At 41.5% G+C, this 16,400-nt stretch overlaps 2 protein-coding genes across 2 annotated transcripts in view; one reads left to right on the forward strand and one right to left on the reverse strand.

Moving 5' to 3' along the window:
* The first annotated feature begins 5,597 nt into the window (after window positions 1-5,597).
* LOC118427196 (somatostatin receptor type 5-like) lies at window positions 5,598-7,081 on the forward strand. The gene is made up of 2 exons (XM_035836833.1): window positions 5,598-5,604; window positions 6,131-7,081. Exons 1-2 carry the CDS (start codon window positions 5,598-5,600, stop codon window positions 7,063-7,065), a joined length of 942 nt encoding a protein of 313 aa, XP_035692726.1. The 3' UTR covers window positions 7,066-7,081.
* Window positions 7,082-15,292: 8,211 nt separating this feature from the next.
* Window positions 15,293-16,400, reverse strand: part of LOC118428202 (scavenger receptor cysteine-rich type 1 protein M130-like) — a 7,970-nt gene continuing 6,862 nt past the window's right edge. The window contains exons 8-9 of the mRNA XM_035838208.1: window positions 15,924-16,083; window positions 15,293-15,798 (exon numbers count right to left, since the gene is read on the reverse strand). Coding sequence (XP_035694101.1) covers window positions 15,401-15,798; window positions 15,924-16,083 — 558 coding nt within the window. The 3' untranslated portion in view covers window positions 15,293-15,400. The remainder of the gene's footprint in view (window positions 15,799-15,923; window positions 16,084-16,400) is intronic.

A 16,400-nucleotide genomic window follows, 5' to 3' on the forward strand; every position in this document is an offset into this window, starting at 1 on the left:
TTTCAATTGTGTTATACGCTTTACTGGGCAAGACTCTAATCTGATAACAAAACCCTGAGACCCACCTATAATTGTCAAGTCTCCCTAAGACCATCCTGAGCTTACAAAAGCTCGCAAACATCATTCTATCACACCCAGCTCAGTTGCAACGGTAAAATCCATACGTCAAATGTTGCATTTCTTTTTAACACCTTGCTTTCTACTCAAAGGCGCCGTAAGGTATGGATTATTGTACATGTTTTTAGTTTTACGTCTGCAACTGAATGTTGTAGATAAAAGTTGACTATTCATAATGGTAAGGGGCAAGCCGATTGCTTCTTGTACCAAGGGGCTCTAGGCCTTTGTGTAATGTGATATGTGTCAACGCCCAGGGCATGGTGTATCCGTTCCGTTCTAACTCAATTACTGTCTATACGCTTGTATACAGGTGCTCAAACTTTGTTTGATGAATTGCCAGCTATCGAAACTTGTAACAGCTACGAAAAATTTGCCCAATCAATATTGATTTTTCATGAAGTAGTCGAATCTGAGTAAAGATTCAGATCGATTTCTAGAAACATAGATTGATGTCACTTTAATTTCTTAGGGCATTGTAAGATCTTGTGGGAAGATTCACATTACAATATGTATGGCCCGTGCAATGTATGTATAAGAGAACTACACCGATGAAGAACAGACAACGTGGAAATCAGGGATCTTTAGATTACCTATTGACAGATGATCTGACCGAATCGTTGGCTTTACGATTTCCGGTGATTGCTGTGCGTGACTGCATTAGTTTTACCACCTTCAGCGTTTCGTCATTAAATTGGCACCCGATTTGTTATCTGAAAGTTTGTAGGATGAAAAGTATCTGTTCGCACAGTTTGATCACCAATGATAACATCCGTCAAGTTTTAATATAAATCCTAGCCTCTTTCTACATAGCGCCATGTTGAATTGATTATATGGATGGCATCCTCTTGGAACCCCAGAACTGACGCGAGAGTGCAAATGAAAAACGTTTAGCCAAAAAAGGTTGTGTAAATTATGACATCAAAGCGGTCAGGAACAAAGAATTTAAGACACAGAGTATGGTATATCGAACAAAAGGTTCTTAATTTTGTTCTTTCTTCTTCTTTGAGCTTGGAATTGACGTTGGCAATATATGACATTAGTTTTTAGTTTTTGCAATGTATGGCATAAGTTTGCTCGTTTTGCAGCTGCTTTATACGATTTACAGCATGGTTGAAAACTTTTTTGTCAACTGTGAAAAATGAACGCGAGCGTCGATGACATCCATATAATCGAATCAACGTGGCCTAGCATCCATTGCTCTAAGTAAGGAATATATCACTTTTGTACTGACGGCCTGAAGCTAAACTAAAGCATGATTAATGGTGCACATATGGCAATGGTGTTCCTCAAATGCTATCATTCATCAAACAGCTGTGAAAGTTGTTAACATTTGTCGTGTAAAGTAACAAGATACATTCATCTTCTGAATAAAGAACTTTCAAGGCCAGAAGTTTTAGCGATATTTGCTTGGTGATCAAATCAACAATTGTAGACCTGAGGGTACGGATAAATGAAAACCTGAAATGGATTGGAAAGCAGTAGTGTATTAGTAATATATCCAATTAATCATTAGCTTTGTAATTTGTCTAAATGATCCAAATTTTTATACTGTAGCAATATCGACTAGAACCAAATCGTTCATGATCCTACCGACGATATGCCTATTGCGCACATCAGCGCGATTGCCATGTTAAACGATTTTCCATTGATTACTAGTCTACTGGAATCTTAAAGCTATCCCATGATGATCCATTCATCTATCCATATTCAGTCATTCATTAAAGAGCTACAAGCTCTGTGGGACTTGCTCAATTTGTCACGTTTCACAACTTTTAAGTGCTTGATATCACATTAGCCGTATCACCTATGGGGTTCTCATTGTGTCAGATTCTGTCATTATATATTTGGATGGATTGCAAATTATATTACATTGAAGCAGTGTGGTTGATGTACTTAGTAGGGCAAGAGGAGATTATAATAGAAAGGAATGTTTGGCAAGGGAATTTCATTAAAAGACCCCTAACAAAAGGCGTGTTGCAATGAAGAGGTTAACGTCCGGATACGTACCTTTGGCTGTACAATTTGACAAAGTGGTCTTAAATCAATTGACCAAAATGTTAGTTTAGATAACCCTTGATGTATAGACATTAAAAACCATGCTTTCGAGAGAATCTAAAATCAGAATTCAGAATTTTGAGAGTATTCAATGCTGGTGTTAATACCTATACAATATCCCATTCTTTTCTCACTACTGATTTTTAATCTTGTGGTAGCAATATTACGTTTTAGTATAAGTCTACAAGTTATATACGTATATGTTTTAATCGTTGAACAGCCAGGGTACATTGCTTTTCGGTATTTTGGACCTGTAACTAAACGATTTCACCAGTACAAGAGACCCGGGCGTTGCCCCAGTAGAGACAAATAAATTTTAGGAAGTTCCTCCTCTACAATTTATCATAACAGCCCACCACCTATATTGCATCTACAATTTCATATCAGCATACAAAACCAGGACGCTATATCCTGATGAAAAATGCTGTGTTGCAAATCAAATCACATCACATTCGGACACTCACGCCAATCTGTACGTTCAGAATTTCCCCCAGGACATTTTCATTTCCAGTATTGCCAGTTACTGTTAGTGCCGTTACAGTAAATGTTACTGCCGTCTTATCAGATGTTTTCTGCACGCTTCTCAAATACTGATGCTATGTGATGGATCATTCTGAAAACTTGACGGACACCTTTATGTCCAAACATGGTCGCAATCGTGAAAGACCGATCATCACGTACAGTGATAGGTAGCTGTGAAATGCAATATGGTAGGTTTCCATGATGGGATGTCGTATTAGAAGTCTTCAAAGTTTATACGGTGGTGATAAAAATGAAGGATTTGTGCATGAAAGGAAATGTCCGCAAACGTGAAAGAAATATATTTAGATGCCATAGGCAAGGCAGCACAAATTTTAGCCACTATATGACACCGCGATTCACAGCAAAAAAATGATAGCTATGATATGTTACTGAACACCTGTAGAGATAACACCTGTACATTCAAGTAGAGATACAAATAACAAGACTCACATAACTAGCAGATTGAGTGGGATTTAACCATCTTAGGAGTAACTCGTAATCAATATTTGGAGGGAGCTCAAAGATGCCTGTACACTCGTAATAGTTCGATAAAGTTCGATACTTTGAACGAGTTCTTTGAATCGTGATTACAAACCTCTCTGCTTGTGTAAAAAGGTCGATGTGGGAGTTTAAAAAAAGATTGCACGAGTAATGAGCAAGTTTATAGAATCTGACCATAAGGTCTTGCGCAATCACAATTAAGTCGTTTTACATCTAAGAGTTTTCCAAGTCCAATGAGGAGGTTCAACAGCTTAAAGAAAGCCCAAAGGACTCAATGATGTAGCTGTAGACGTTAACAAGAGAAAATCTGCTATTTCGGATTACCTCTTCAAACCTTGATAATGAGAATGTTGGAAAAAAATGAAATGTCTCAGTAATTCCTTGCGTTGAAAATTACAGTTCAACTTAAGTCAGGATGACATCTACCAACACAGATTAACTCCTAAGTTATGTCTCAATAAAGTAATAAGAGTTTAACGTTAAAAAAACGTATCAATCTAAAAGACTTTTGAAATATGTTGAAATATCATCATCATGTTGAACTAAATGCAAGGAAAAGTATGTAAAGTCGACATAAGTGCATGATGGAAACACGTACTGTATCCTTCAGGATGAGCCGCTAACAGAACAACAGAACACCAAAAGCTACCATGTGAGGTGTATATCCATAGGGATGAGCTGGGATCGTCCACGAGTTTAGTGACCCTGTAATTACACCGACAGAAATCCGACCGTCTAGGCTGGCAAGACGGCATCTCAACGATGTCTGGTCCCCATTGGTTTTGCGAAGTATACACAGACGTCTTATGGCATTAATATCAAAATCATACTTAGAAACTTACGATTCCACGTTTTTTTATGTCTTATAAGTTGGGACCACACTCCTTTATCTTACTAATAAGTAGACAAGCTCGCGTGTTCTAACAATGGTGATGTTTAAGCTGTTTGGGACGATCGATACCAAATGATTACAGACAACAGGAAGCCCACTCAAACTCTTGGCTATCTCGTAAACCTGTGGCCGTTAAGTAACCTCCGAAATTGTCGAACATAGGTCATAAGTCGGTGAACTCAAGATGACAGTTTCAAGTCACGACTGGACTAATTGAAACATCTGGCAGTAATTGTTCCACACGTAAGCACCTCTGGTCACCGGGATTAATGTGGGAGTACTCTCATCATGTGGGAGTAGTTTCCGAGAGGGCATAAGACCTATGCCATGTACATGGGACTTTGACTATTACAGATGTATTGGATGTGTAGCACCAAAGGTGACCTCCATTAATTCTACAAGATTGACACAAATCTCTAGACATCGGTCTACATTAGCCTCCGTTACAACCTCCCAGAGGAATTCCTCCTACCGAGTTCTGATTGCTTCCGCCATGCTAATATCTCACAGTCAATCCGATCTCGATAATTACTAATGGCCTGGCATTATCCAACTAGCTAGCAAAATACGTCCGATGGGGTAAGCAATAGAGGCTATTCCAACCGTTTATGAGAGAGACAGAGAGAAACAGTCTGAGAGAGAGACGAAGAGAGACAAGGAGAGACAGAGAGAGACAGAGGGAGACGGAGAGAGACAGAGAGAGACAGTCTGAGAGAGGGACAGAAAGATACAGAGAGAGACAGAGAAAGACAAAGGGAGACAGAGAGAGAGAGACGGAGAGAGACAGAGAGAGACAAAGAAAGACGGAGAGAGACGGAAAGATACAGGGAGAGATAGAGAGAGATAGAGAGAGACAGAGAGAGAGGTGGAGAGAGACAGAGAGCGACAAAGAAAGACGGAGAGAGACGGAGAGATACAGAGAGAGATAGAGAGAGACACAGAGAGACACAGAGAGACAGAGAGCGACAGGCTAGGGAGACAGTAGCAAACTAAAGGCTTTCTTCCATAGTGATTAGGAATACATGGCATTACCCTACTTTTTATTATTACATCTGGCACAGGCTGGTGTATCTTCAAAGAGCAATCAGTTAATGAGAAATGGATTTGGTTCACCGTCAGATCTTATTCAAGTTAGAGACGCCATCGGTAGAAAAGAAATTCCGTAGGATCAACCAAGGTTAAAGATTGTACAGGTCAGCTCTCTGATTGATAGCTAACAATGGGCGTCGTTATGGACTTCTATCTGCTCGTAGACGTCATAAACTGCCCGTCTACGTGATAGGAAATTCAAACTATAAACACGCTCTTTCATCTCAAAAAGGTCAGTTGATTACAAACCGACAGGGTAATTTTATTCAAATTAATTACTGATAGGAACCTCAAACTATATACACACTCTTTCATCTGAAGAAGGTCAGTTGATTACAAACCGTTGCAATGGTCCAGTTTCTAATCAGTGTTCCACAAATTATCCTCCTTTACTTCTTCACAGCTGTGCATTAAGGAGACTATGGCTGGTACGGCCTCGTCCGTCTCATGGGCTTTACTAATAATAATTCTTAATCATTAGATTTTACTTAAACGTAAAACGTCTAGACACTAGATTGATTGATTGATTGTAAGTGTACAGTAGATTGCAGTGGTCTTAAAGTCTTCATCAGTCAATGAACTCTTTTAAACAACTTTCTATGGTTGAAGGCACAACAATTTATCAAAATACTGTGACTTCCCGAAATAAACATGAAGTATCTTCAGTTTTCACCTACATTCAAAGCTTCTTGAAGCATAGAAGTGAAGATCAACGAAATCACTCTATCTCTACACATGTTCAGGACTTTTATCGATTATCCTAATGGCCCCCTTTTAATGTTTATTTTTGGTAAAAGGAGGACAGGCAGATGATATCTGTATCTGTATCTATATAGCCGGTATAACCGCCGTTCGGCGTAACACACCAGCTTTGCAGGCACGCGGCGCGGCAGCAGCTGGTTATATTACACCGAACGACTCGTTACCCCTAACTTTTGCACATCTATCTGCAAGCGTTCATACCCAGTCCTTATTCCTGGGACGTCATCATATACAACATAGTGGCCCCTGTCATCCAGTGTGCCATAGGTATTACAGGGCTGATAGGAAATGGACTGATCATATACGTCATTATCAAGTACTCAACCATGAAAACTGTACCAAATATGTACGTTTTGAACCTGGCTGTGTCGGACTTTCTCTACTGTTTGACTTTCCCGATTTGGGCAGCAGACTACATCCTAAGAGTGTGGATATTCGGACGGGCCATGTGTAAGATAGTCAGGTCTATCTTCAACGTCAACACCTTTGCTAGTATCTACTTCCTGACCGTGATGAGCATAGAGCGGTACTACGCCATCTTACACACCGTCCGGAACATGCAGAACCGTTCGCTGAAGAAGGCGAAGATCATCGGTGGATGTGTCTGGACGGTGGCGCTGGTGTGCTCTCTACCGTACATCGTGTTTGCGGAGACGGACTATCTCGGAGGGGTGCCCGTCTGTATGTTCAAGTGGCCCGCTAACGTCCAGAACGAGGACTGGTGGCGAGGCGCTAACGCCGTCTACCTTACAGCATTGGCGTTCTTCATCCCTCTCTGCATCATGGTCCCCAACTACGTCCTGATCTACCGTAGGCTGCAGAACACCGACGTCGTCCCACCGGAGAGCCGGCGGGCGCTGCGCTCTCGCCACCGCGTCACTCGCATGGTCATCGTGGTGGTGGTCATCTTCGTCATCTGCTGGCTGCCGCTGCACGTGGGCAACATCATCAGGTTCGTCTTCGGCTTCAAGGTCAACGCCACCGTCTGGTACTTCCTCAACGTCATCGCGGACGTCAACAGCTGCGTCAACCCGTTCCTGTACGCCCTGCTCGGACAGAACTTCCGGGCCACCCTGAAGCGCACGCTGTGCGGGTCCAGCTGCTGCCCCGACAGCTTTCGGCAGTAAGTGTCCAGTTGTGACCATTAATGCAGGTGTGACAAAGTCGTGTTTACTTGTACCTTAACTGGTGTGCTTAGAGTGACAGGAACATAGCTTAAAGAAGCAGGACATTAGCTCACAACAAAAAAACAACTTAACACCACACATACCCGTTTTGTTTCACTTGGGTTAGATTTGTCTGCGCTTAAAGTTGATGCTATTCGTCCTACATTACATTGAGAAAATGTTATCTATTTTTTTCATTCTTGTGCAAAATATATGTACACAAGATGGCAAGGTCCCACTTGACATCAAGCTTGATAAAAAGACGAAGTGATGAACAATCTTGATAGTTGGGCAGCCCTGGCTGTGTGTTCTTAGCAGCCAAACCAATAAATAAATCTTGATATGATTAACGCTAGACATGAAACCACATCAACCCGGGTGCAGATCCTACTTCTGCATCCGCAACCGAAAAGCATGGCAAAAAAATGACCCCTCAGTGCCGCACCGGTGCCCCACTTGCAGTGCACTAGTGAGATACCACTTAAAGAGAGCGCAGCCTCCGGATCCGGTTGAAACCCGAAATAAACGTGCTGCCTTAGTGGAGGCCTTCTGATCTTTACGTTCTCTCAGTAACACCTGTGATACACTTCAAGATACATCCATGGGCTGATGCTGATAAACTACAGACAATAGTGTTATCGAATGTAAAATTCTTTAGCAGGAAACCTTCCAAAACAGTTAACGGACCCGTAGGTGGATATGGTGTCCCATGTATTAATTCAGTTCATGCATGCATCAGAGGAAACGCTGATGGACTAACCAGGACTTCCTGACAGAAGGCTAATGTAAAGTGTCAGGAGTGGAGTCAGTCCACGTTGATGTGGGTGGATTAATCAAATAAGATAAGAGATTTTGAATGCACTGCAAGTAATGATATTGCCTTTGGTGAGGACAGGAGATAACATGAAATCTGCCAATACCTGCAATCTTTATGGCAATTTCTCAAATCTTTTGTAATAGGTAAGGTTACACTGTCTTAATTGTATGGATGTCATCCTTGCGCATTGATTTTCGTCTGTTCTCCGAAAAAAAGTGGCCACATCCCTGGTCAATCAGAATTTTATGCTTGCCAGTTGCAAAGAATCTGCTCTTAGGGGTAGGGGGCATATGGTCAGGGCATGGGGGCACAGCACCCTTGTTCAAACTTTTGGAATAAGAATGAAAGTAAAAACATCATTGAAATATGCCAACGATTGTCTCTTACAGTCTTACTAGAGGTGAATATAAGACGAACCAAGCCTGGGGAAAATGGACTGAATTCAAAGTTCTGTGGTTTAGCAAGATGTTTCCTGGACTTTTTTCTCTCTTTTTTTTCGCCCTAGCGCAATAGTGTTCACCAGGGATCTCCAGAGCATGCCATCCATAACAAAATATCAATAGGACCTCTTGAAAAAATTCTGTGCCACAGAGGCCATCCCCTATGGCTAATATTTAACTGTGGCTATAACACAATGTTCTTAACGGTCTTTACATTTCATTTCCAAACACTGACGTGATGGCAATGCTAAGTCAACAAATGCGAGTTTCAAGCTCCTGTATAAAATATAATCATCTGAACTTCTGATGACGAGAATCTCAAAAGCTCATGTGATTGTATTTAACTCATGACACCAATTCGAATCAACAAATGGTAATTTAAAGCTACTGTATGGGACGTATATGTAATGCAATTAGCAAACATCGTCTGTGATTATTCTAAAAACGGCGAGACCAATATTTAGCTAGTAGTTAAATAACTCGTGCCATGCTTTAAAGCTCACAATGTTATTTCCATTTAGACAGGAAGGAGCAATCGGCTGATGAAGTGTATTCACCGAATGACATTCTAATCTCTAGCTAGTCGTTAAATACATTTATGGCAAGGGTTAAATGGCTACTAACTTGTAGCTTTGCATGCTGCCACATGTAATTATGATGGTAATACAATATGCTTTAGACAGAGTGGAAAATTGATTATGAATTCAGTCACAATAGGATTTGCATGTACGTCTACAATTAGATACATTAAACAGTAATCATGTTTGAGGACAGACAGTGAGGCAACAATGTGTCTTTATGATTAGCTTTAATTTGGGGTATTGTTTGAAAATATGACAGTTGACTATCAATCTAACGTTTCTGAATAGACAGTGAGGCATATCGTTCCACATTAAAATCAACCTGGTTAGTTTCGAGGCAATGTTTAAACCATTTGACTGATCCTAAAGTACGCAAAATCCTAAAGTACGATTTTCCATTTTTAATGGCTATATGGTTGGGAAGTCGCTAAATAGATATACTGAAATGAACTGCGTTACCAACGTTACCTCATGTCCCTTTTTCATATGCATTTTAAGTTACATGTACATCGCTTCCAACCAAGCCACATCCAAACAAATTACATCCAAACAAGTCACATCCATCTAAATCATATCCCAGTCAAGTCACGTCCAATCAAATGGCAAACCACGTCCAAACAAGACACATGCAACCATGTCACGTCCAACCAAATCAGATTCAGCCAAGTCACGTACAGCGAAGTCACGTTCAACCAAATCCAATCTTGAAGATCTCTATCTATCAGTACATTTCTATCTCAAAACCAATTCATATAGTGGCGCAAATAATGTCCAAAGCATTTGCGTCCGCCTGCCGTTTCTACAAATTGTGTTTGATGCCAAGCTATCTCAAATAGACTCGCACAGAAGGGCGGCACAGAATACTAGTAGTAACAACCATATTACCCCTAATACCCGTCTCACATTAGGCGCGATTCGATCGGAAGACTAGTTTTCGAGCTCTAAATGACATTTTCGTGAGTAAGACGTCCAGTGTTCTCACGATCATCTTGCGATTTTTAGGGATCGCCGGCAATTTTCAGGAGTCTTACGACGGTCGCGGTGCAGCGAAACATGTTCTTAACATAAGCGACAAGTCGCAGGAGATCTCCGAGATCGCAGAGCTCGTTACCGAGTCGCAGATCGTGCGTGCAAATCGTGCGTACCTCGCAAGGGTATCGGTCAATATTCTTGCGTCAATCCAACGATTGAAGACCGATAGGCGAGCACAGACATAGTTACTAATCATCGAACGCAAATCGGATGGCGAACGCCCGTTAGTCGGGCGACGTTCGGGCGACGTTCACCCGACTTCCGATTGTTTACAAATATTGAATTTCTGGGAATGTGAGGGTAATTCTAACATTGTGGCCCCTGTGGCAGTATGTTGGATGGCTTTGTGACACACTTTCCTTTCTTGTGTCATTTCTATTATGCCCTCGCACTCCATTCATTGGTTGAAATGATTCCGACAACAAAATAAGCAACATTTATTGAGCTCTTGCCTTTTTTGAGGAACGTTTTGTATTCCCTTGTCCGCGTGCAAGAGGTCATGGGAGGTTCATTATCATAGATTTATTCACCGTCGATGGCACGAGGCTCGCTTATATGTGAGGGGAACAGGTTTTGGGCGAAAAATACGCAAGACCATCTTAAGATCTTAAAATCAGCCGACCTTCCTGCGATCGCGAAGTACGTCCGAAGATCGTATATAATGTGAGGCGGGTATATAACAAGCCCGCGGCTGTTGATGTAGATAGGTAGCAGGAAGGGCAATTTTAACAAGCAAAAAACAAATTGGTTCACACCGGTCCTCATAATATCATATCAATGAAGCATCAAGGACAACATTGGGCAGTTCATCGCAAATAATGATGTAATATTCTGTGCTTGAAGGTGTATTTCCAATAGCATAGTGCTATGAGGAATGCATCTTCACGAACAAAATATTGCATCAGGCACATACCACCTTTCATGTAAAGAAAAGTACACGGAAGGAATGCACTACAAATTGAAAACTTACCACGAAGTTTTTAACAAAGTGACGGATTTTGAACCCAGCAGACGAAACAGATTGCTTTGATAACATCGCCGCAGATTGCTGAGATAGTCGTCCGTCAAACAATTTCATGTACAAGGAATGTTCCATTAAAGAGTGGTACATTTCATCACGAGAGCCCGGGTCGTAGGGTGCAAGGTTGCTTTTGGTCTGAGTGACAGTAACTCGAGAGAAATCGTGTTCGTCAACTCCCTTGAGGAGAGGGTAGATTTACGGTATCTTTCATGAGCCGGTGACCCCTTCACTCCGCGAAAGACCCGCACCAGACAGGCGCCGATCTGGCTTGACAGCGTACGTCATGCAGTAAAGACATGACAGACTCCAGCTAAGTACATGTACATACACAGTCAACAACTTCGTGAGCCACTTGAGATTAATGCACCATTAGAATCCTTTTAGCTACCAAACACAGTTTTATGTTTGTGGAAGGCTGGAAAACTTTGTGGGCATGTAATTGATCACGAGAGGTTTGAGAAGTATACGCCCTATGGAAGTTTCTGTTTATCAGATTGTGCATTTGCTAGGTTGTGTGTTGAAAATTGCGATATGAGTGAGTGAGTGAGTGAGTGAGTGAGTGAGTGGGTGGGTTGAGTGAGTGAGTGAGTGAGAGTGAGCAAACGAGTGAGTGAGTGAGTGCGTGGGTGAGTGAGGGGTGAGTGAGTGAGTGCATAGGTGAGTGAGTGAGTGAGTGAGTGAGTGAGTGAGTGATCGAGTGAATGAGTGAAGGAGTATGTAATCCCGTTCCGACTCGACAGCCTCTAGCTAAGTACGTACACTAACGTCGTGAGTCACTTGCCGAGATGAATAAGTAACATTAGAATCCTTTTAGCTGCCAATTTGAAATTGTTGGCAACAAAACTTTCCGCAGGATCCAGTTACTTTTGTGGATACTGCAGGTACTTGTCCACTGGAGGTTCCAGAGGTATAAGCTTAATGTAAGTTTCTGCTAGCTTGTGCGTTGACAAATATCGCACTTATGATACGCTTCCCGGTACAAGGGTGCAGGGGGCGGGCGAGGACATCCCCAGGGAGCGTGTAGAACACCGGAATTATAGCATCGGTGTACTTGAAAGTGGTAGAAAATAGCCCATCGACATATACGTAGGGTTCCTTTGATGGGAAAAATTCTTCAACTTTAGAGAAGAAATATGAAAGACTTCCACTACGAACCGTTGGGGTTCTTCGGTCTATGTAGCGTACATGACCATGGTTACTACGGCAATTTAACATTTGCGTCGGGTCAAAGCCTTGTATATATGCACCTTTAGTCCCCTGTCTTGATGAAAAGATTTTTATACCATATAAACCATCCATCACAATTCACATGCAATAACTGATACATTCCAAAGCATAAAACAAATACATTTTAAAAAAGTAAAGAATATATCATGATGATGATGAAAGAATCTTTGCAGTCCCTTCTTTCCGATCATTAACTATATATATTTTTTTTTTACAAATATCATCTTGTAAAGTAGTTCATGATGTTTAGCTATTAAACATCCACTGTCGCTGTTTTTCACTTACTTAATCACGAATGTTAGATTAATGCAGAGCCATGTACAACAAGACACAATTCAGCCTCTGGCTGCCATGCCTTTGATTTATCAATAAACCATTTGATTGATTGATTGATTGATCGACCAATTGATTGATTAACTGATTGATTGGTTGGTTGATTGATTGATTGATTGATTGATGGTTGATTGATTCATTCATTGGTTGATTTTCCCAGGAAGTCCCACCGACCGAACATCCGTGACATGGCCAGTGTCCGGTCCGCCACTACAGCCATAGAGATGTCCACTCTCCGGACTAACAACTGCATTGAGTGGCCGGCACGGTCACCACTGACCTTCCGCTCCAGCCGACCCGGAAGGAGACAAATGGCTGACCGGGATGATGGGTTCTAAACCATGGTACTTTTGATGTGGTCATTATTGATACTAGGGCTGGGTACCGGTACAAAACCGCTTTTTATTCTTTTACCGGTCCGAAGAAAAAAACAGACATAAAAAAATGGACCGGGCTTTGGACCGAATAGAAAATGAACAGATTATACCGGCAGGCGTTTACGTGTTTTCGGACTTAACGACCCAAGAAAATAACAAGAGCGAAGTAGAGGAGAGTTGATAGTCATTTTTACCAAGTGTCTACAGTCAAACTTGGCCTAAGTTAACAGAGCTATTAGTCTCGTACATGAAGAGTTTAAGATGCCAAATTTTAAGAATTAAAACTTCCTTTCATTTCAAGTTCATTATCAGTACCTTTGCAACGAAATGGACCATTGTTTTGAGTTTTGCCCATTCACAAGTTTGCAGAGACAATTGGTCCAGGTTCAGGTCCGAACCTGGACCTGATCATCTGGAGCTAGACCGTACCCGTACCTGAATATTTCTGTACCGGTACCCACCCTTAATTGATACTAAGGTACCTACTGGGTAGGTCGTGCCCCTTCTCCACCAGACGCTGTGTTCTAAAAATTTAACAGGACGCTCAACGAATTTCATCCACTTTAGGAACGATTCTTTTAGCTTTCGTATATTTTGGCGACGATACTTTAAAACCCTGTATCATATTCCAGCTATGAAAATACGGGTCACCAGTCTAGTGGACAGGAGGCCTAAACGATCGCTGCGGATAGGGGCCAAAGTTAGGAAGTATGTATCGTTTATGATAGTAAGATTAATTATACACATTATCAACAGTAAGTGTACAGGCTTATTCATTACGTTACTACCTTCATACGTACCAGCTCTCACCTGATGATCAAGAAAATTATTTGAAGCTTGAAAAGTTTGTCCAGATTTTGTAACATTTATAATACTTTCAGACACCTGTAGATATTCCGTATTCAGTTTACATGAAATACTTAAAGCAAGAAATCTGCTTAAGGATGATATGTCCTGTTTAAGGTGCAATTGGTAATCGTAAAAGGTGCAACTGTTAATCGTAAAATTGACAAAGTGCCATTCTTGATGTGCGTAATGTGATGTTCTTAAATCAGATAACCAAGATCAAATTAGATAACCGTTAAAAAAACGAATCAGAAACACTTTAACAATAATCATGGCCTCTCATATGGACCACTGAATTACTTGAAACATGAAAGGGTATTTTCTCGTTCGTATACGTAAAGTGAAGGTAACGGGTTAAATAGTTTCTATATTCATCTTAAAGAATAACTAGTAAGGGATGGGTGATACAAATTAGCAAGCTTTAAGTTATCTGTCAGTGAAAGCACAGTGGAACATAAAGTGTACAGTGATGCAAGTTACATCATATGAAATAAGTAAGATGAAATAGTATTTTCAAAAATTAAAATACTCTGTCCACCAAATGAGCGTCACATATGTCGTCAGATCCTATCATATCGACCCTATTTTGAGCACTGACTCAATTATGGACCTTCCGAGATATATCATGCCATGAAGGCGATGGAATGTAACTAGTAAAATAAACAAGGCCGCGCGCGGCGAAATGCCTGACATGGCCTTGGCGAAGTTGGTGCAACAGGCCCACGCGGTTAGCTGCTTTTGCCGGCGATTTTGTGTTTACGTGGAACGTCCTCCGTAGAGACCCTGCCACAACTTCAAATCACTCTCAGTCTGATTCACTCGCTCAGGAAAAATATTCTAGCGCATTCGTGAACAGTTTCATCATGTAGGTACGTCACTGAATTACAAATGTCTTACTAAACACAACCGTTTATTTGACATTTTGGTGACCTAATTTGTCACCTTCGCAGGCAAATACTGTGACTGCAGTGTTAGTGTCGTTACATTGCATTGAGTCGGTTGAATAAATCACTTGGTTGTGTACAAAGAAAATTTTGTTGTTTATGTTGTTGGATATCTGTCATAGTTTGGTACTGGCAGCTATTATACTCTCGCGTATTAGTAGCACGAAACTGGTTATTGCAAACTAGACGCGACGCGTTCAAATGAAAAAAAGGCCTAAGGTGGCTGGGATGATTTTCATGTTCCATTGTTACTATTCCGGTTACACTAGCGTTGTTATCGTAGACATCCCGTGGTCATGAACTGTATAAAACACAAAATAGAACGTATACGTTTATGCTGGTAAGCACACGTAACATTAGGCTCGAGCTCTGTCAGGCTCCGCGGATCGCTGATTAAAGTAGAAATTGGACTATTGGAGGGAGTAAATGATGCGTCAGTTATAGTACTGCATTGATACTGGAGGTGCATTCAAACGTGAATGTACCTCAGCATCAATGCAGCGTATTGACTGTTATACTTCCTATGCTATGAATGCTCCATTGATAAAGCAATGACGAAATAAACAGACACAGAAATCTTGCAATGGTTTACTTTCCGGGACATATGTCAGATGCCATTTTCATGAACACAAATGTACATAGCATCTTCGATCTTAAACGTCCTCAAGAAGATTGGGCCTAAACGGCAGACAACAGAAATCCAGAGAACGAAGTTTGAACACCACCGTTCAGGTAGTAGCCACTATGCAGCCTAAGTTTAACTTCGTCCCCCATATTGAGGCGTAAAATGATGCTGTTACTAGCAGCGTCATAGCTATCGCGACCACTGCCGTTATCGTACACCCATTGATCCTTATACACTGAGTCATTTATCATGAGATCAATGTACATTTCATTAGTAGAGTATGAGTAACCATTGAAGAAAAACATGTAATATCCGTCGAGCGGAGCCCTGAACGTCCCGGTGGTCTGGTCATAGTGGTCGCCAATGTTGGCGTCGATGACGTTGAAGATGATGTCGGTCTCTGACGTGCCAATCCTGCTGCTGAGACTTGCTGAGAAGCCAGCTTTCCAGTCTGTAGGGAATGCAGGGAAGGGCAAATGTCCTTCAAATGCAAAATCATAGGTTTAGTCTGAAATCAAAGATCAAATCCATCTGTGTTGGCGCTGATAATAATAAGGAAACTAAGAGATCCCGTACCGTAGCAGACGACTCCTGCGTCCTCCTCATGTTTACAGTTGTGGTCCCCCCAGTCCCTATGAGCGCACTGGGACAGCGACGTCTCGTTCCCGAGGCAGTTCACGTCATCCAGCCAGATGGTACCGTTCCCAGCGTCTCTAGACGATGCACTTGTGGTCGCCTTAAAATAAATAAAACACATATACAGTATATATACATATGTATCATCTATTGATACCAAAGATGATCATGGCCAGTGTTAGAAAACTAATACCATTTCGAAGATATGCATGCATCTAGCTTGTGTTACACAATCTCTAACTGTCTGGGCCTGGTTGGACCTCCTCCTGGATAGCTTGTAGCCGTTCAAATCTAACTCGAGGGAACCATTCCCATCCTTTATCACCATGAAGATCAGGCCAATCGGGGATCAGTTTTTTCCTGACACTATGTAGACCAGCCATCAAAGACAATTCTCAGCGTGACAATAATTGGTTC

The sequence above is a fragment of the Branchiostoma floridae genome, chromosome 12 (genome assembly GCF_000003815.2).
Source record: "Branchiostoma floridae strain S238N-H82 chromosome 12, Bfl_VNyyK, whole genome shotgun sequence".
In the NCBI taxonomy this organism is placed as follows: Eukaryota; Metazoa; Chordata; class Leptocardii; order Amphioxiformes; family Branchiostomatidae; genus Branchiostoma; species Branchiostoma floridae.